Source organism: Lytechinus pictus, chromosome 15, assembly GCF_037042905.1.
Source record: "Lytechinus pictus isolate F3 Inbred chromosome 15, Lp3.0, whole genome shotgun sequence".
Taxonomy (NCBI): domain Eukaryota; kingdom Metazoa; phylum Echinodermata; class Echinoidea; order Temnopleuroida; family Toxopneustidae; genus Lytechinus; species Lytechinus pictus.
This window is the reverse complement of record NC_087259.1, coordinates 15,862,048-15,882,366: the sequence shown is the minus strand read 5'-3', so window position 1 is coordinate 15,882,366 and position 20,319 is coordinate 15,862,048. Positions and strand designations below refer to the sequence as shown.

The 20,319-nt window shown below is 36.3% G+C and overlaps 2 protein-coding genes across 3 annotated transcripts; both read right to left on the bottom strand.

Annotated features, from left to right (window-relative positions):
* Positions 1 to 1,696: 1,696 nt before the first annotated feature.
* Positions 1,697 to 5,624, bottom strand: LOC129278397 (mitochondrial S-adenosylmethionine carrier protein-like). The gene has a single exon (XM_064110364.1). The coding sequence runs from the start codon at positions 5,054 to 5,056 to the stop codon at positions 4,241 to 4,243; it is 816 nt and encodes a 271-aa protein (XP_063966434.1). The 5' UTR covers positions 5,057 to 5,624; the 3' UTR covers positions 1,697 to 4,240.
* Positions 5,625 to 7,788: 2,164 nt separating this feature from the next.
* On the bottom strand, positions 7,789 to 18,733 carry LOC129277811 (mitochondrial S-adenosylmethionine carrier protein-like). Of its 2 annotated transcripts, none has more exons than XM_064110384.1 (2): positions 18,621 to 18,733; positions 7,789 to 9,121 (listed from the first exon to the last, which is right to left on the bottom strand). In XM_064110384.1, the coding sequence occupies exon 2, from the start codon at positions 9,112 to 9,114 to the stop codon at positions 8,269 to 8,271; it is 846 nt and encodes a 281-aa protein (XP_063966454.1). In that variant the 5' UTR covers positions 9,115 to 9,121; positions 18,621 to 18,733; the 3' UTR covers positions 7,789 to 8,268. The 2 variants fall into 2 exon arrangements, with proteins under 2 accessions (XP_063966454.1, XP_063966455.1); XM_064110385.1 differs by lacking the exon at positions 18,621 to 18,733 and adding an exon at positions 17,073 to 17,879.
* Between the last annotated feature and the right edge of the window lie 1,586 nt (positions 18,734 to 20,319).

Here is a 20,319-nt window from a genome sequence, read left to right as displayed (position 1 = left end):
GCTTCATACCATTCTAACTAATCCAAAAGTATTATTTAACTCTTGAAACCATAGTGTAGACACCAAAATCATATCTCCCAGATGGATTCTATATAGATTATGTCAATTTTTAAGTATCAGCAGCTATTTTACACTCCTTAATTGAAAGCCATCTTGGATTTTTAGACATACAGGACCACTGATTGCTCTTGTAACTTATCCTTATGTATGACTTGACCATTTAAACCAAGGAATAGACAACATTATCATATAACCCAGGCGGATATTAAACAAACTATGTCAGTTTTTAGGTAACAATAGCCATTTTAGACTCCAATTTTGGAAGCCTTTTTGGATTCTTGGACATGCTGGACCTCTGACTGTCCTTGTAACTTGTCCTTATTTATTACTTGACCCTTTAAACCATGGGTTAAACACCAAAATCATATACCCCAGGCTGATATTAAATAAACTATGTCAGTTTTTCGGTAAGAACGGCTTACATGTATTTGACCATTTTTGGAAGCCATTATGGATTTTTGGACTTACTGGATTCACTAAATGTCCTTGTAACTTGTCCCAATCTAGTACTTGACCCTTTAAACACGCGTTATACTAAAAAATCATATTCTCCAGTCGGTTTTTAAACAAACTATGTCGGTTTGTAATTAACGACAGACATTTTATACTCCATTTTTGCAAACCATCTTGGATTTTTGGACATGGAAGACCATAGACTGTCTTTGTTACTTGTCCCAACGTATTTCTTGACCCATTAAACCACGGGTTAGACACCATCATCATATCCCCAAGGCAGATATTAAACAAACTATGTCGGGTTTTAGGGTTTTTCAGATAACAACAGCTATTTTAGACTCCAATTTTGAAAGCCATCTTGGATTTTTGGACATAGTGGACCATTGACTGTCCTTGTAACTTATGTCGGTCTACTTCTTGACCCTTGAACATCACCAATAAATAAAACCCAAATAAAAGACACTAAAATATGTAATAGATGAATTGTGAATTTTTAGGCCATGGCAGCCATTTTTACGCAATCTTGGATTTTCAGGTACACTGGAGTGCCTATATTCACTCATTCCTTTTACCTCCTACACCATTGAATACATGTATGCACCGAAAAAGGTGTCTAGGGTAGATAAAGTGCCGGTTATTTTAATTTTCAGTTGATGGCGGCCATCTTAGGTGCCATCTTGAAAATAACCACTTTCCCGGATCCAGATTTTGGTGGATTTTTAGAATGTTATTTCTGAGATCAAATAGTAAAAAAAATCGTTGACAAACATTTTAGTTACAAGTTTTGGGGGTCAGAATAGAGCAAAAAAGGGTGTAGAATGGCGGCCATATTGTTTTTGCCAATTTGAGGATTTTAACATCAAAATCAAGGTTGGCAAACAGCAAATTTGGACTCGGCGCCCTCAAATTATGCTAAAACAATTCTCAATTCAGCATTAACACGATTTGCCTAAGGTAGTCTACTTTTCTTAAATCTGGATCTGACTAAAAGGAAATTTGGGGATATCTGAATATCACATAAGGTGGTTTCAGACCACCTTGAAGTTCGTCAGTTCCAGGTATTTTGGCAGTGTGAAAGCAAATTACGCGTAATCTCCCTGAAAGAAAATAACCACTAAATAGTACATGTAGGTACTTGTGAAAATTAAGAGAACTTTCACCGGGGGGGGGGGGGGGGGGGGGGTTCTAGGGTCGCAGGTATTTTGGCAGTGTGAAAGCAAATAAAGGGAACTTTTAGCCTAGCGTGTAGTTGGGTGCGGGCGCCGTGGGTGGCTGCTGAGCAAGTGATTTTGAATCTTGCGCCTTGCTTGCTTATCAGACCATATCGCACATGCTTGTTACTTCAGGAACTTACATGTATCCCGAAGGGTATGTTTCTGGGCGGTGTGAATGCAGGAATAATTAACAGGTATTTTTTAGCCTGAAAAAGTTCTCATAATTGAACATGTACTCTGGTGATTAAGTCGGTCTGAATATGCCTAATTGCAATACAACAACTATATCAAATAAAAGGGGTTGTGCCTCAGCCTTAGTTTTCATCTTCAAAAAGTTCCCCTGGGAAATGAAGAAAAGTTCTACAGTAAAATATGTGGAAGTAATGTATCTACTATCTAGGATGTGAATGTTCAGTTAATAATACCGAAGGTGATAACAATGCATGACCATATCAAAAGCACACATAAAAACATCATTCAGTGTCATACATGGGTTCAATATATCAGGATTTAATGAGACCTCAATTTCTAACAAAAGGTAATAAAAAAGGGAGCAGTGAGAAAAATTCAAGGAAACTGACTTTCATCCGGGATTTTCATAAACTAATCCAAAATATTTCGGGAATATGCAATCTTTTTTTAAAATGTTATTTAAAATTACATGTATTATTTCAATGAAACTTTACGAACTACAAGAACAGAAGTACAAGTACACTATTCAAGCTTTTGACAGTACTTATCACAGATGTTATGTCACAAATATAAAGCTGCCTATTAAACTTTTTTTTTTCAATGAACTAAATTTATCGTGTATCAAGATTGTGTGTCGTTCTGGAATGTAAAAGTACAGAATTACATCCATTGCATGATAAGTTGATTAAAATATAAGTCACAATTTATCAATTGAAATAAATTTATTCTCAAATATATGCACATCATTACTGTATTAAGCCTCTACCCCTGCCAGATCAAGAGCATGCTTCAAAAAGAGTTGTAATAAAAAACAAGTGGAATGCCTCTGGCCGTCTCACCTGCATCACGCGATTCAATATAGCAGCAGTGCTGATTTTGAAAACTACTATAACTCGCACAAGATGTTCAGTGATACTTGGTTACTCGTATTTCCACGTTTTATGAACTAGACCAATACACTTATAGAGATATGATGGCAATTCAACAAATACCCCCAACGTGGCCAAAGTTCTTTGACCTTGATCATGTGACCTGAAACTCGCACAGGATGTTCAGTGATACTTGATTACTCTTATGTCCAAGTTTTATGAACTAGACCAACACACTTTCAAATTTATGGCTGTAATTCAACAAATACCCCAATTTGGCCAAAGTTCATTGACCCTAAATGACCTTTGACCTTGATCATGTGACCTGAAACTTGCGCAGGATGTTCAGTAATACTTGATTACTATTATGTCCAAGTTTCATGAATCAGATCCATAAACTTTCAAAGTTATGATGGTAATTCAACAGATACCCCCAATTCGGCCAAAGTTCATTGACCCTAAATGACCTTTGACCTTGGTCATGTGACGTGAAACTCATGCAGGATGTTCAGTGATACTTGATTAACCTTATGTATAAGTTTCATGAACTAGGTCCATATATTTTCTAAGTTATGATGACATTTCAAAAACTTAACCTTAGGTTAAGATTTTGATGTTGATTCCCCCAACATGGTCTAAGTTCATTGACCCTAAATGACCTTTGACCTTGGTCATGTGACATGAAACTCAGGCAGGATGTTCAGTAATACTTGATTAACCTTATGGCCAAGTTTCATGAACTAGGTCCATATACTTTCTAAGTTATGCTGTCATTTCAAAAACTTAACCTCAGGTTAAGATTTGGTGTTGACGCCGCCGCCGCCGTCGCCGTCGGAAAAGCGGCGCCTATAGTCTCACTCTGCTATGCAGGTGAGACAACAAACGCAACTTGATTTCTGACCAATCAGGAGCATGCATTAGTGAATTGGGTATGATTATTAATTTTTTTACTGCATTTAAAATGCAACACATTCTACAAAGGGCCCAAGGCCCAGTGTAAAAAATATACAATATTTCAAAGCGATTGTAATTTTTTTTAATGTGATTTTCCATAGACTTCAAATTACAATCAATTGTATATTCAATCAATTGTATAATGATAGCAGGGCCCGCTGGGAGAACAGTTTTCGGAACTGAAGTGGCTACCCTGGGTAAATATGCCGATATTATTATTATTCAGTTACAATTTTTTTTTTACAGGGAACAGAATTATATCAAATAGTACCATGCCATTAAGTTCCTTGAGAAAGTCAACATTTCACAAGGACACAGCTGCAGGATGTGAAGTTAGCAATGAGATCCTCTTGAAGTGCATCGCTGTTTCATCCACAAAACAAGTTTTTACTATCTGGATGAACAGACAACACAGAAAATATACATGTACATCACCGGCATCTTTTTGGGGTAGAGGAATAATTATTATCTTTTTTTAGCTGATTACTTAGTAATTTACACATACTGCATAAATTGAATTTTGCACTTTTCATAGAGCCCAAGGAAGTATGCCCCACCAACAGACATCCAAATGAAACGAGGCACAACTCCATAGAACAATCCCCTAACCCCCTTCTCCTTGAGTAGAGTTCTGAGGATATCTGGAATACGATCAATGTGGCCCTTGGATCCTTGTCCTCCAAGCATGACTCTTGTCTTCACCACATCGCAGGGTGTCGTGACGATTCCCGCAAAACCACCCGCTATAGCACCACATATACCCGACTGCCACACCGTCACCGGATATCCCTGCTGCCTTGCCCAGATCCTCTTGCAGAGTTCCCACAGCGGATACTGAACAAAGGCATACGGTGCGTCCCTTAAGACCGTACTGGCAAATCCTCTGTAAAGGCCACGGTATCCGTCTTGCTTCAGAACATCCCGTAGGATGGCGAGGCTGGGTTTCCTAGTGGCCTGGGCACGTTGTTTGACGACTTCCGCAGGAACCCGTATCAACAACGAAGACACTTCCCCGGCCGTTGCACCGGACATCATGATCCATGGCTCGTACTTCGCCGGGAGATGCGCCTCACCAAGTGCCTTTGCAGTCTCATAGATGCCAAAGAATATGGCCGAGTTGGGAGCCGTTACTATGAGAACAGGCAAGATACCGGCAAAAGAACCTCGGAACCCACCGGCTTTCCACAAGCCACCAGGAGTCTGTAGTCTGGTCTTGATGGTGTCGATGGGATGGAGGGTACAGTCTACGATAGTTCCTGTCACGCCTCCAGCCAGGAGTGCCGCAGGAAGAGATGGGATCTGATCACTCATTCTTCACAAGTCATATCTGAGGCAAAGTAAGGAGAAAAACTCATGTTTAGCACCCTGCCATTTAAATTTGAAAAAAAAATTATTGAATATTATCCTTCATTTCAAATGACCCCCTACACATATTTTTAATCATATTTTTAATGGTTACAGCTTTGACGTAAGAAGTGAAAATATAGATTCCCTGGATCTCATTAGTTTTCAAGATAACAAGTCCTCACAATTTTTTTTTTTTATAGATGGTCCATACAAACTCAAATTTCAGAGACAAAAACATGGATTGCTAAAGTAGAAGCAACATAGGGTTATGGGGTAAAACAGACTGCATTATTTCCTTTCTATTTAGTATTAATTATTTACAAGTAGCATAACAAACCAGCCTAGATAAACTCCATCTACAAAAAAGGTGTTTGTGTTTTTCATTTCAAGAATAAAATAGGTGGCCACATGAAGGATACTGGCAGGATGCTAAATATGGATTTTCTTGTTTTTACTTTACCTTGAAGACATGCATGAAGATTCAACATTTCATTCAGAGATTATTTTTTCAAATAACCATTTGGCTATTACTTATAACACTTTCGTGCAAATCTGATAGGGGCTCATGTTTTTTCAACGATTAAATGTGTAGACATAGCCTTCCTCAGAACCAATACATATAAGTTCTGTCCGTTATTAAACTAAACAAGAATATGTACTAAAACATAAGACTGCAAGTAGAATCATGTTTTAAAGTTAAAATTTTCAATTCATAGTTTGAGACCAGGAATAGAATTCCTGCCTATCGGATACCTATTTTACTACACCTGGGGACCTGTTGCATAAAATTTACTATTATGGTCACTTTGCCATCCAATGGTAACTACCATGGTAATGCTGATCAACAGCCAATCAAAATCAAGGATTCCATGCAAGTTACCATTTGATAGCAAAGTTACCATAATGGGCAACGTTCATGCAACAGGGCCCTGGTGTTGTATATATCGGCAAATCTCCTAATAATATAACCTAAAACGCATCATCACGTACACATACAATGTTTGTAATATTTTGTACAAATTCAAAGCAAAGTACAAGACATAACAAAAAAGTAATACTAAAAATACACAAGAAATAATAAATTTCAATATATTTAATTTCATACATTCAGTACATGAAACATGTTATCAAAAAAGCTTATACCGGTAAGTAAATATGCATGTAATTTTTATCTTTGTCACTTCAGGACTTGATAAAATTTCAACATAAAGAATCATAAAAACATGATGATAATTTTCATTGCAGAATGTAAAAATACAGTACATCTTACATGTACATATTTCTATACAATACAAAATACATGTAAATCATAACTACTGATGATGGTTCTATGTCAATTCTTCTCAAAAGTTAGATATAGAATTTACAAATGACTTTACGAACTGATCCCTTCTTGGGAGCTAAATCAACACCATTGCAAATTTGGTGTATATATCACTTGTAACCAAAAGAAAGGGTCACCAGTCGTGAGGAAAGTCATTTGTAACTTAGAAATAGCCCCCCCCCCCCCCCCCCGGTTACATGTATCTCTTAAAGCTTTGTCAAATCCAGTTATTAAACATTTGCTTTTGTAACTGAATACACCTGAAAGTGGAAGGATATTTTTTGTCAATCTACAAAGAACTGAACAATTAAACAATCAACCTTTTTAATTTGAATTCTCTCACTGAAACAAGATGCAAACTTCATGATTAGTCTGTAACTTTTGGACATGAAGCAAATAGTCAGTGACTATTGTCATGTACAGCTAAGTTTAAATCATTGAATTTGATTTGCAAAGAGACAAAGAAAACAGTGAAAATCACAATGTGTGTCACGAAGAACCTGATTTCGAACTACAGTATACATGTATATGCATTTATCTTGAGATTCAGAAAAACAAGAAAAAAAACTTTTTTTCTAATTAAATGCAATCACTCGGGTAAGATTTAGGGCAACATTGGCTCCAAATCACAGCCATGTGATGATGGGCATGAATCAATTATTCACATGACTGTCAGTAACTTTGATAATGTAAAATCAATGTTTCAATGTTTAAAATTGAATTTTGTTGTTTGAAAATGAAAATTTATGACTCATTTTACCACAGGAATGTTCGCGGAATGACCTTTATAGGGTATTCAGACCAAAAAAAACACTATTAGATGGCTTATTAGACAAAGTATGCGGAAGGACCAAATGAAATGATGTCTAAATTATGCAGTAGAACACAGGTTTGAGTATTTTTCAAACCAAATAAACAAGTTTGTATTTACAAGTATGGTACGTCAGAGGCTATAACTGAAATATGACAGATACATGTACATGTTTTAAAACATGAAGAAGTAATATCCTGCACTCGGAGTAGTAAACACTAAACAGATGTTTCATGATTTCCTTTGGAATTTATACATACTGTACAGGTCTCTGACTTGAAAGCACCATAATTGAACAGTCTGCTGTGCAAACCCTTCACTCCAGTTAAGGGGTCTGAATGTGCAGTCTACAATTACTTTGCAACAAGTTTTACATGTATATGTGTACTGTATGTGCTAGTCTTGTGTGAAGACTCACTTGTTAGTCAAAGTTTCCATCCGGGTCTGTGCCTGCACTTTTCTGCAGACATATGACTGATCAAGAGACTGGTACAGATCATCAAATACATGCCATCACATATTTGCTCCAGGAAATGAGATATGAGTTATTTGCTTTTCACACACACTGATGGTAATCAAGGAGGCTTGATGTTGACAGTTGTGTTTCTATGAATGGAGTATTGCTATGTCAGGCAATTTGTAAGGAGCAAATGGTAACTGGTGTGATACACTTTTGTTTATAAACTATTCTGATAATGCTTTTCTTAACTATATAGACACAGACAGGGGATTGTGTTCACAAGACATTTTGGCGCTTTATTCAACAGAAGAAGTGTAGTGGTTCCAGGAACAACATATGCCCACGACAAAATACATGGTGTACTGTGAAACCAGTACACTCTTCATCTTCACCATAGAAACCTTCAGAAGTTATATTCAACAGAAACATATGCAAACTGTATGTCAAACTTCACCCCAATTCTGAAGTATAGATCCAAACAAAAATTTGTGTTGTAGACTTCTGTAATGACATACATTGTAAGCATTCAATGCTCCATTGCTTGCTGGTAAACTTATAGTTGCTGAAACCACAGATCTGTCTTATGTTTCTTTAGAATATGTTAGTCTTTGATTTTGAAAGCGTAGCATTACTATCTTTGACTTTTCATACATGCCTAGGAACACAAACCCTCCTATTGAAATCCACATAACCCGAGGTACAACACCAGCAAAGAGTCCTCTTAATCCTTTCTCCCTGATGATGTTCCCAGCAACCTTAGAAACCACTCCTCTACCTAGACTGCTGTCTTTCGATGCAAGCATGATCCTGGTCTTCATGACATCGAGAGGAGTGGTCACAGCAGCGGCAATGCCTCCCGCAAAGGATCCACAGACAGCCGACTGCCAGGCATCCACAGGACGGCCTCGATGACCGCCCCACATCTTCTTGGTAAACTCCCACAAGGGGAACTGGATTAGGGAGAAGGGGATCTCCCGTAGCAAGGTCACAAAGTAGCCCCTGTAGAGTCCAGTCACGCCCTCACCCTGGAGTGCGTGGAGGAAGATACCGCTACTCGCCTGCCGAGTGGCCTGAGCTCGCTGCTTGACAACCTCGGTCGGTACTCGTATCAAACACGCCATGACCTCACCGCACGACGCTGCAGCCATGTGCACCAAGGGATCATACTGCTGCGGGACGTACGTGTTTCCGACAGACTTTGCTGCCTCATATGTGGTAAAGAACAGAGCAGCGGACGGGGCCGAGCCTAAAAAGGCAGGCAAGATACCAGAGTAAATCCCACGAAATCCTCCTGTTTTCCAGAAACCTTGCGAGCTTTGAAGACGCGTCTTGACCGTGTCTATTGGGAAGAGGGAGGCATCAACAGAAACACCAGCTATCGCCCCAGCAGCCAGGGCCACATGGAATGGTGGCTTATCTTCATTCATTGTGAGTCTGCGACATGGAAATACAAACAGAGAAAATACATATCAGGAGAACCCTTAAGAAAAGTGTCGAGCTCAAACGAATGGAGATCTTGAGTCAAGCATTCAAGTTTTGTTCCAAACTTCTTCAGGGGGTAAAATGTCCTATCAGGACAAACGGGCTGAATTTATCAATGGGTTCCACCAAAATAGAGAGAGCTTAAATAGGCATCTGTTCTGAGATTTCAGCAACTGTAGTCCCAACCAAATATATCTGCTGACACATGCTTGTCAACACATTCTAGGCTGATGTACACAAAACAAAATCCAATACTATTGGTCCAAAGTCCTAAAACTGAAATAAAATGTACAATGTAGAACAAATGACTTGCAATATATACAGAGATAAGGGAGCACAAACAGTTGGCAAAATTTGTTTTATAATTCAAAAGACAATGAAGTTGCATTTTCATACCCAGCTCTAATGAGAATATAGTATATAATTCTAGAATCTTCTTTAGCCCCGTCTTCTTGAAGTGGATTCTTCATGAGAATCTTGCCCTTTTGTGCATAGTCATGACATAGATACAACTTGTACACTCTTATTATCATTATCAAACAGCACTGTCCTACAAAAAATTAATGGGGAGGGGGAGGGGATCTTGGGGGCAGCACCCCCCCCCCTCCATGCAAAAGAAAGTAAGGGCATCTCATTTTTTGCTTATTTTCACAAAACATTTATATGCATGATACAGTGATATGCAGATGGGAGTCAATGATGTCACTTCCAGTCTTGCTCTCTATTTCTTTTTTAATCTACTGTCTTAATCATAATATTTCATATTTTTACAGATATGACGATATGCGACTACTGTACTCATCAAATCACAATATGTTTCAATGACAGCAATGCCACTTGTTCATGGAGAAATAAAATTTTGTTTCATATTATGATGAGGATAAATTGAAATATTTCAAAAAAAGAAAAAGTGGGTCATGTCATTAGTTCACTCACTTTTATATTGATCAGGATGCGCAATGCTTTCTGAAATTTAGCAATACTTTTAAAAACTTACTTTAATATGTCTAATTTTGATGAAAATTTCAGTGTTATGCTAGTTTGATATTCTTTTTTTCCCCACACATTTCTTGTGTTTGTGTGAATAGTCTTTGTTGTGAACCTGCATCACAAAATGATGGTTGGAATTTTTCAAGATCAGGATCACAATCTATAAACATGCTTGATGGATTATCTTTTTCTCTCTTGTATCCTTTCTCTGTAGCGTTCAATATTTTTAACATCAGCCAAAATAAGTCCATGAAGTCACTATCAAAATTCAAAATCTAGCTTAGAGAGTTAGAGGTGCTGAAAATAGGGTGTTGAGTAGCTTTTGGCAGGTTGTATGAAAATTGCAAATAAAATATACATGTAGAATAATTGTGTGCAACTTTAGCTCGACTTTGATGCCATTGTTAATGCAACCAGAGGCCCGTAACACAAAGCTTAGCAATGATCGTAGAACATCTTTCTACAATGGATTACATTGACTACAATGTACAATCAATCGTGAAAATACGATTGATTGCAAACCTTTGTGTTACAGGACCCAGGTCTAGGTATATGTAGTCTGGAGATGCACGCAGAGTGAAAACCATTCCCTAAACAGAAAGTTATTCTCCCAATGTGTCTGGCAGTTGTTTGTGTCTTTTAATCAATTACACTTCCCCAAAACATTATTCTATGTATAAAACAAGGTCTCAAAAAAAAAAAATTCCCACCAGCTTGTACAAATACAATAATTATTCAGCATGTTTTGAAAAAAAGATGGGGCTGACTCAAACCCACCGGTCCACCAGTGCCCAACAGAGGCAGTCGGTCAAAGGTGCAATTTCTTCCAGATCAATGGACTGCTGACAAAAAAGCGAGTTTAATGCCTCTGGCAGTCTCACCTGCATTACCTGATTCATAGCAGCAGTGCTGACTTTGAAAACAACCAAGATGAATTATTATTTCTTACTTTAGATGTTTTTAAGATACCTTTTAATATGATGTTTATTCAATTTAAATAAAATAAATCATAAATCTTTGTAAGATATGATATTTATAATTGTCAAACATTTTTATTTGTACATAATCCAACCTTGTATATACGATTGCAATCTAAAGATTGAATTGAATTAACAAAACTTTAATTGATTACAAAATAACAAGGTCACTGACCTTGAATGACATTTGACAATGTAAATATGAAAAAACATGTTTTTACTTCTGCAGAAATGGATATGAAAATTATGTATCATGTTTTGTTTGTACGATATTAGGGACTGATACTTTCATTATATCAAAAATTGAAATTATAACCTTGGTTAAGTTCTGGATGTTGACACCACAATATAGTGAGAATTCATTGACCATAAATGACATTTTACCTTGATCACTGTGACCGGAATGCCACCCATGTCCACCATGAAAATAATTCATACACTTTCAAAAGTTATGACATTGCAAACACTTAACTCTGATTAAGATTTCAAAGATTTCAATGTTGATATCACAGCATGGTGAAAGATCATTGACGCTAAATGAACTTTGACCTCAGTCATACATGTATATGACCTTAGTCGTATAACCTGAAACTCATGCAAGACAATTAGCAATACTTGATTACCCTTCTGACCGTTATTCAGGAAAAAGATCCACTTACTTTCAAAGGTATGACATTTCAAAAACTTAACCCAAGTAAAGATTATGCGAATATGCCCATGAATTTTCACATGCACGATTTATGGTGTGACCAGAATTCACACATGGCCATATTTTTGCAGAGGGTCGCATACCTCAAAAGGTAATTACGGTAATATCTTGAAAAGCTGATATCACCAATAGAAATAGTGACCTAAAATTACCCTGTAGTCTGTAGAGTAACTTTGTTTAAGATAATACAGAGTGTCACATTCAAGCGCATGCCCGATTGCTTGAGGCAAGTAAAAGTAACAGTAGGGCAAGTGTTTTGAAGTAAAGACAAAAACTACTTGCCCGAATTGGGTGAGCAATATTGTCACAGTGAAATGAAATTTTATTAAGATTTCCCATATTTTACAAGAAAAGTACAGAGAGAGAGAGACAAAACAAAGATAACAATTTTCCTCGATTCAACTTGCAAACCAGTTTGTGCCATTTTCTTTGATCTACACACAAACACACACACACACAAAGTCAGCAAACGTACATGGGCATTTTCACCACAGATGGACACAGAGGCAAAAAAATCAAGTTGATATTCATGTCAAATGCTTTATGTTTTTTAATAAAACAAGACCTGAAGTTTCCGAGACAAAAAAATTTCCGACTCTGGCAGCCATTTTTTATTTCAAAATGGCTGCCAAAGTATGGATACAAATTAGTGTTGAAAATAGTATATTGATACATATTTTGTTTTGACAGATTTTTAAAGAACAGGTTTGATCATGATGTTTTCGCCTGTGATTTAGCTTGCTATTATAACACTTTTTAAAATCCCACAGAAAGGAACACCAGTAATTCATTTATCTGATAAAAAAACATTGATGAAGTATGTGATATGGTATGTAATGTCAGTTACCGAAAACATGAACTTTTTTTTCTAATTTCCTGGAAAAGAGGATATATTAAATGAAACTTGGTAGATTTCCTCTTTAGGTAACACCCCTCCCTTCTACACCAAAATTAAAGATTACCAATTAACAATGAAGCCATAGGGTACCATTAAATATATGTAATGTCAGTTACCAAGTGGAAAATGTAATGTCAGTTACCGAGATGTAATGTCAGTTACCATGATAAAACGTTGGTTACCAATATTGAAATGCAAATATGTGGTCAATTTTATGGTGAAGAAATATTGTATACTTGTTATTTAAGTCTTTCACTTTAAACGTCACACCAGAAGGAGCTTGCTATTGACTTTTACAAGGTATAGTTCACAAGGAATACTATATGAAATTATGAAGAAAGTTGCATTCCCATCAGGCAAAAGAAAATTACTATGAAATTGTTTTGTACATGCACTTACCAAGTACCTAATTGTATCAGATAATTTTTTGTTTGGTTTTCGGGGGGGGGGGGGGGGGTAGGGGGTATTTTTCCCAACCTATTGCCTAAATCTGCAACATTTTTTAAGCTTAACATTGTGATGAAGGGAATTTCCAGGGTCCCTTCTTTAGTTTCTAGAATTCTTTTGAGCATTGCCTCGCTAAAAGTAAATTCTTGGTTGTTATACCTGTTAGTAGTGTGGATGTGTGATACAATTTTGTTTTTGGTTTACAAGTATAGATGAAAAGTGAAATTTGACAGTTCTGATCAATGTTGCATGGATCTACTAAAACTTTTTTTTTTTTCTAATTTACAAATAGTTCAGTTTCAGTTTAGAAGCTGGAGTTTATTTTTTGTTGACAGCTTAAAAAAGAAATTAGCAAAGAAAATGATTAAACAAATTATGAAGAGAATTGAAATCCGCTTGCACTGACCAGAATAGAAATAAATAAAACTACATGGCTGCATGAGATTCAGGGGAGGGGTACATGTAGCCTAGGGGAGGAGACCCTCATTCATTTTGCCTTTTTTGAGGGGAGGGGGAGGTTGGAGAAGGAAAATGTTTAAAAAGTCAATATAAAACTGATGAATATATTATGGGTGTATAGTCAGAAAAATCCATGTGTACAGTCAATGCAATATTAAATTACTATAGGAAAACATGCAGCTGCTATGACCCCCCCCCCCCCCCCCCCGAGTAAGTAAAACATACATTTCTTATCTTTTGATAATTAAAAATGTGAAGTATTATGAAACTTTTATGATTTTAAAAAGCCTTACATATAAGTACCAAGAAAATTATGCCTTTGAAAATCATATAGCACTGGTATATGTTAATGTGTATTGTCAGTTACCGACAAGTAATGAAGAAAGGAATTAAGAAAAAGAAAAAGTGTTTTCATTGAAATGTTCCTAGAAACTCGGGTATACTTCCACATCAAGCTCACTTTCATGTGAAGCTCTGCACAGAAGATACAATGCAATGATTCCACACATTTGACTTCCATGTGTTATCTCTATGGCAAATTAAGTGTAATGTCAGTTACCGTAATGTCAGTTACCAGCATGGTTGTGGAAAAATTATCATAGCCCCCAAAAGACAAAAACGAATTGTTTAATATTTTGACACATCTTAACCTAATAACAGAGGTATATTTACATATTCAAATTATTACTCTATCTACTCAGGGACATGATATATTTCAATTTTAATGAACACCCTGAAATTGCATGTCCTTTTGCGTAATGTCAGTTACCGACACATGTTTGCTTGCTGATGCGTAAAAGAATGTGGTTACATAGGAAAACTTAGTATCAGGTTATACAGCAAGGTTCACTTTATTAACTCTATCAAAAGCAAACTCCCATCATTTGTTGTTTTAGAGATACACACAATGAAAGGTGTGAAAACATTGTGCCGTGTAATGTCAGTTACCGTGAAAATGCCCACATGCAGGTGGCAGGCAGGAGCCAATAGATTGGATCTCAATAGATACTGCACCAGCACATACAAAAAGATTGATTATTTTATGGAATTGCCAATAGAATATTTATAGCTATTTGTTGGTTACTAAAAACAGAGAGTATATTCTGCGAAGTTTTGATTAGAATAAAATAACAAGTGGAGCGCCTCTGGCAGTCTCACCTGCATTACGCAATTCAATAAAGTAGCAGTGCTGACTTTGAAAACTATAATTATTCACAAAAAACACCATTCATATAATGATACAATACTACGTTCATTGACCCTAAATGATATTTAACCTTGATCATGTGACCTAAGACTTGTAAGTGATACTTGATTACTCCTATGTCCACAATTCATGAACTATATCCATAAACTTTGAAAGTTATGACAGCAATTCAATACCTCCAACATGGCCCAAGTTCATTGACCTTAAATGACCTTTGACTTTGGTCATGTGACCTGAAACTCTCACGAGATGTTCAGTGATACTTGATTACTCTTATGTCCAAGTTATATGATCAGATCCATAAACTTTCAAAGTTAGGATGGTAATTCAACAAATACCCCCAACTTGATCAAAATTCATTGACCCTAAATGACCTTTGACCTTGGTCATGTGACTTAAAACTCAAGCAGGATGTTCAGCAATACTTGATTACCCTTATGGCCAAGTTTCATGAACTAGGTCCATATACTTTCGAAGTTATGACAAAATTTCATAAACTTAACCTTAGGTTAAGATTTTAATGTTGATTCCCCCAACTTGGTCTAGGTTCATTGACTCTAAATGACCTTTGACTTCGATCATGAGGCCTGAAACTCAGGCAGGATGTTCAGTAATACTTGATTAACCTTATGGACAAGTTTCATAAACTAGGTCCATATACTTTCTAAGTTTAATATGCTGTCATTTCAATACTTAACCTTCGGTTAAGATTTCGTGTTGACACCGCCGTCGTCGGAAAATCGGCGCCTATAGTCTCACTCTGCTATGCAGGTGAGACAAAAAACATCATTCATATAATGATACAATACTACGTTCATTGACAATAAATGACATTTGACCTTGATCATGTAACCTAAGACTTGTCAGTGATACTTGATTACCCCTATATCCACATTTTATAAACTATATCTATAAACTTTAAAAGTTATGACATCAATCTAATAATTACCTCCAAAATGGCCAAAGTTCATTGACCTGTTTTATATTACCAACAAAACTATAGATTAATGTAATGTAAAAAAAAAAAAACCTGGTTGTTTTTTACAGCTTAAAATGCATGGAAAGTGCTCTACAATATGCCTGTAATCGTAATGGATCGTAATTGTATTCGGTTACATGTATGATGATGATGATGCACAGCATTTGTATAGCGCCATATATCTGTCAAAGACACTCAAAAGGCGCATTTTTGGAGGAGCCAGCCAATCTGGGTCGCCAAGAAGGGCGCGCACACAGAACTGTGACCCGCACTGATGTCTCTCCTCCCGATATAACTGATTGGGGGAATCATTCAGGTGGACCACTACACCAGGGTTTCCCCGTTCTCTTATGCGAATAGTGCAGTGGGTTCTTCACGTGCAAAGGCTGCGACTCTCCTCTACACGGGGCCTCCATTTAACGTCCTGTCCGAGGGACGGGGTGTTTTCCACTGTAACATAGCCTGCATCTATGAAACAGGGGAGAGACGTTTACACACAACGCACTGACTTCAGTCATCTGCCTGGGGTGGACTTGAACCAACGATCTTTGGTTCGACAGGCAGACACTTTACCAACTGAGCCAACTTCGCTCTCGCATGCATGGTTATAAAAAAGGGCAATAAATAACGTCCTTTATTCATTATTCATTTTTCTTCTTTTTCTCTCATTTTCTCTTGTTTACTTTTTCCCTTTCTATACTACAACTTTGATATTCAATACTACCATTACATGGTGTATTTTCTTTATTCTACAAAGAAATAATTTATATTCTTTGAAAAATAAAGTTAAAGAATGAAGAAACCCATTTATAAAAGTACAAAAATTAGTAAATCATATGTTCTGATCTTTCAATGATTATTCAGTGCAATTGGCTAACCCAAAATATTAGTATTTGATCTGCCAATTTTTTTTTAACATCCCAATTTTGGGGATGCGGTTTGTTCACTACCAGTTTACTTTCTGGAAAATACAGTAGTTTTCAATTTTGACAATGTTTCACTTTGAAATTTAACCATTTTGCTAATGATGTTTGAAATATATTTTAAGAATATTTAATTGAAAACAAATATCAGTAGAATTTTAGATTGATTTTTTTTTTTTTGGGGGGGGGTTAAGTTTGAGCTTTCTTCCTCTGTTTTCCTTCTTTCTTCATCCTTTCTTCTATCTTTCCTTTATGCCTTTTTAGGAAATTGGCAAAGCCGATCTCCTAATATTTATATAAAAGTTAGGTCCTACCTTAATTCTTGCTCGCCAGAAGATAGAATGGGATCCAGCCGCTCAGAATCTCAGATAAATTGCACAAATCCGTGAATAGAAATATATACACTTCACAATTTCAAATAGATTAGAAAAAAGGGATAGATGTCACAAAATGTCTCGCGAAGTAATGAGCTCATTAAATATGCAGAGAATATAGACTTCGAAGGAGTGGAAGTGACGGTAAGGAATAAGATTGGAAAATGCAGAGAAATAATTAAGTATAAGTTGATCCTCCACAAGATTTGATTCGATCCTCACTAGCAGCTGGATGAGATGGTCAGCATGAGTGGACAGGACGAAGGCAGAGAGTAGAGTGATGATGTGGTAGAGAAAACAAGTTGTTTTTACCAACATCAGAAAAGATGAGACAAAGAAATAAGCGTCAAAAAGGGAGGCAAAACAAAGTTGAAAAGAACAAAGAAGAGAGAAGCAGACTGTGAGAAAAGCAAACATGCCAGCATCTCTGTAGTGATGTTATATACCTGCAAGTTCATTGCAATAAACAAGAGACAATGAAAGGATGTTTGCTCCAAGTCTAGGAACAAAAGAAAGGTTGTTTCTCAATATAAGAATGTGTTTGCCAAGTAGATTTGGACAGGAAATTGTCTTGCTCTGTGAATGTACAGTCTTGTAGTACATACACATGGCGTGAACAAGTGAGAATATATGAACTTGGAAATAAAAGAAAGAATTTATATACATATACAGAATGTTGAAATATAAATGAAAATATATACAAGGAAAGAATATATAGATGTAGATATATAAAAAGATATAGTCAAGTCACTACACCTTTATTCATTCCATCTAGCTTTCTATCCTTCCTTTCTCTCTGTCCATTTACTCTCTGAATTCTTTCCTTCTTTATGTCCTTAATTCTTTCTTTCCTCATTTTTTTTACTTTCCATCTTTTATTTTCTTCATTCTTTCTTTCATTTTTTCTTTTCTTCCTTCTCCCTTCCTCTAATTTTTCTTTTCATTTTTTCTTTCCTTCCACCCTTTACTTAACTTACTATCTCAAATTCTTTCTTTCCTTCTTTCCTTTCTTTCAAAGAATGAAGGAAACCATTCTTTTCTTTCCTTTATTCTTTCTTTCATCCTCCCTTTTTCTTTTTTCCCCATTCTTTTTCTTTCCTTCCTCTCGATCTCCCTTCATATTTTTCTTTTTCCTTCATTCTTTCTTTCATCCTTTCTTCCGTGCAATCTTACATACCCTTTTCAGTTTAGATTGTGATTTGGGGGGCTTATTCTCGTTTTGGGTGACTTCAAAACTGCATTGCATTCTCCACCCCTACCCGCGAAAAAAAAAACGACACGACAGCGACGGCAAGCTGGCTGCCAACCAAGGACGGACAGTGACGAACTCGACATGAAATCAATAGGGTGGGACTGAGCTAAGTAAGCCGTGCAAAACATGAACAAGCTATGGCCTTTTTAATTTAATTTGATGCTAATACAAATCCATTTAGTGAACCCATTTGTTCTCCCCAAATTATCATAAATTCAAAATTTTCACTAACTCACCATAATTTCAAAAAAATGTGTCCAATTCAAAGAATTTCATAAAAATAATTGTGGACGCATGGACATGACATGGTCCGCCGGTGGTGCATTAACAAAATGAAGTTTAATAACACAAAAAGAAAATGAAAAAAAAGACGGTGCCCTTTTCTGGACTGGTAAATGACATGTTTTCATGGTAGATATCCAATTAATGTTCCTTATGTTTTTCAATCGCAGGGTCAAACGTATTTAGGGTATGTTTTTTTTACAAAGCTTTTTTTTTTTACTAGCAAAACGTGTTTAGGGTACTTGCCCCTATTACCGCCGCCCTTATATATTGGCATTTGTGTTGTGCATTGATTTTATGTCTTTGAAAATTCTAAAGTGTTTATGATTTTCTTATTTTGGCAGCGTAAAAGAGAAAAAAAAAATGGAAAAAGAGAAGAAAAAAAAAAGAAAAGGAAAGATGGAGAAGGGGAATACATAAGAGAGGTAAGAAAAGCCCGGAAGAAAAGTGAATGAAATAAGGGCCGGGGAATGATTGGAAATAAAACAAATTTTCTATTAAAAAAATGCTCCCGCCGCACTCGATTGCCTATTCAAGCGGATTGAATCGGGCTAAAAAACATGCCGTTTTCAAAGTAATATAGGGAGCCTATTCATTTGAAAATATGATAGTTTTAGCTGCTTGTTTATATACGCAACTTGTTCATGATAATGTCCCAATTGAGATATAAATCTCCACTAAAAACAGGTCGCACTTGTCACTGATATACATCTTTATAAAAACGTCTGGTTGTCAAGTTTTGAGATACATATTGTTCTTTATTTTTAAAAAAGTGCTTAAAATATCCAGTTTTCATGTCGGAATGGCAAAAATATTCAGCTCGCGCCTGTACTTGCTCGTAGGCCTATTAGTCGCTTTGTGAGATACTCTTTCTTGTAAGACTAAAGCTAAGATGTACTTAAAAGTCCAGTCTTTTGGGACTACAGACACCCCTAACCCACCCCCCCCCCCCCAAAAAAAAAGATAATGAATAAATAATAGATAAATAAATGAATAAGCTATAGTATCAGCTAATCGGCAAAAATATGGATGAAAATATTCACCCCTCTCATTGGCAATAGAAATAGTTCCGCCCCTCTTTATATAATTCCTTCGACCCCATATGGCTCATTCATAGTTGTTTGTTATATATAACGACCAGTGTTGAATGCGGTTTTGGAAGTTGAATACAGACCAGTTTGATATGTCAATATGATTTTTTTAACTTTGATTTGTTTGCAGTTTATTTAAAATATTAATTTGGTAGTAAAATGATATATTGTTTCAAATTTTATCGCATCGACAAGTGCGGCGAATATCACAGCAAAATATTTTATGTGCGTTCTCCTCATTATTCGATTGCCTAAAGCTATAGGCGGCGTCATGGGTAACGGGTGAAGTGTCCCCCTCTCGATTTTGTCTGCAAATGGGATCGTCCCCGTTCAAATGGTAAAAATAAAAAAATTATTTGCATTTCTTTATCAAACAAAAATGACAAATTTGAAAGAATCACTTGCATATTCATTGGCCAATATACAGTCCATTTTAATGCCAAAATTGCATCAGTTTTATTTGTGTTTCGGTTTCGACTATAACCAAATTTCCTGGCATCCAAAGCTGTGATCACGGATCAATTCAAGTGTATAGTTTAGGCTCTACAGTGCGTCCCACAAA

Coding starts and splice junctions, on each gene's coding strand:
- LOC129278397 (XM_064110364.1), bottom strand. CDS start 5,056: ATGAGTGATCAGATCCCATCTCTTCCTGCGGCACTCCTGGCTGGAGGC.
- LOC129277811 (XM_064110384.1), bottom strand. CDS start 9,114: ATGAATGAAGATAAGCCACCATTCCATGTGGCCCTGGCTGCTGGGGCG.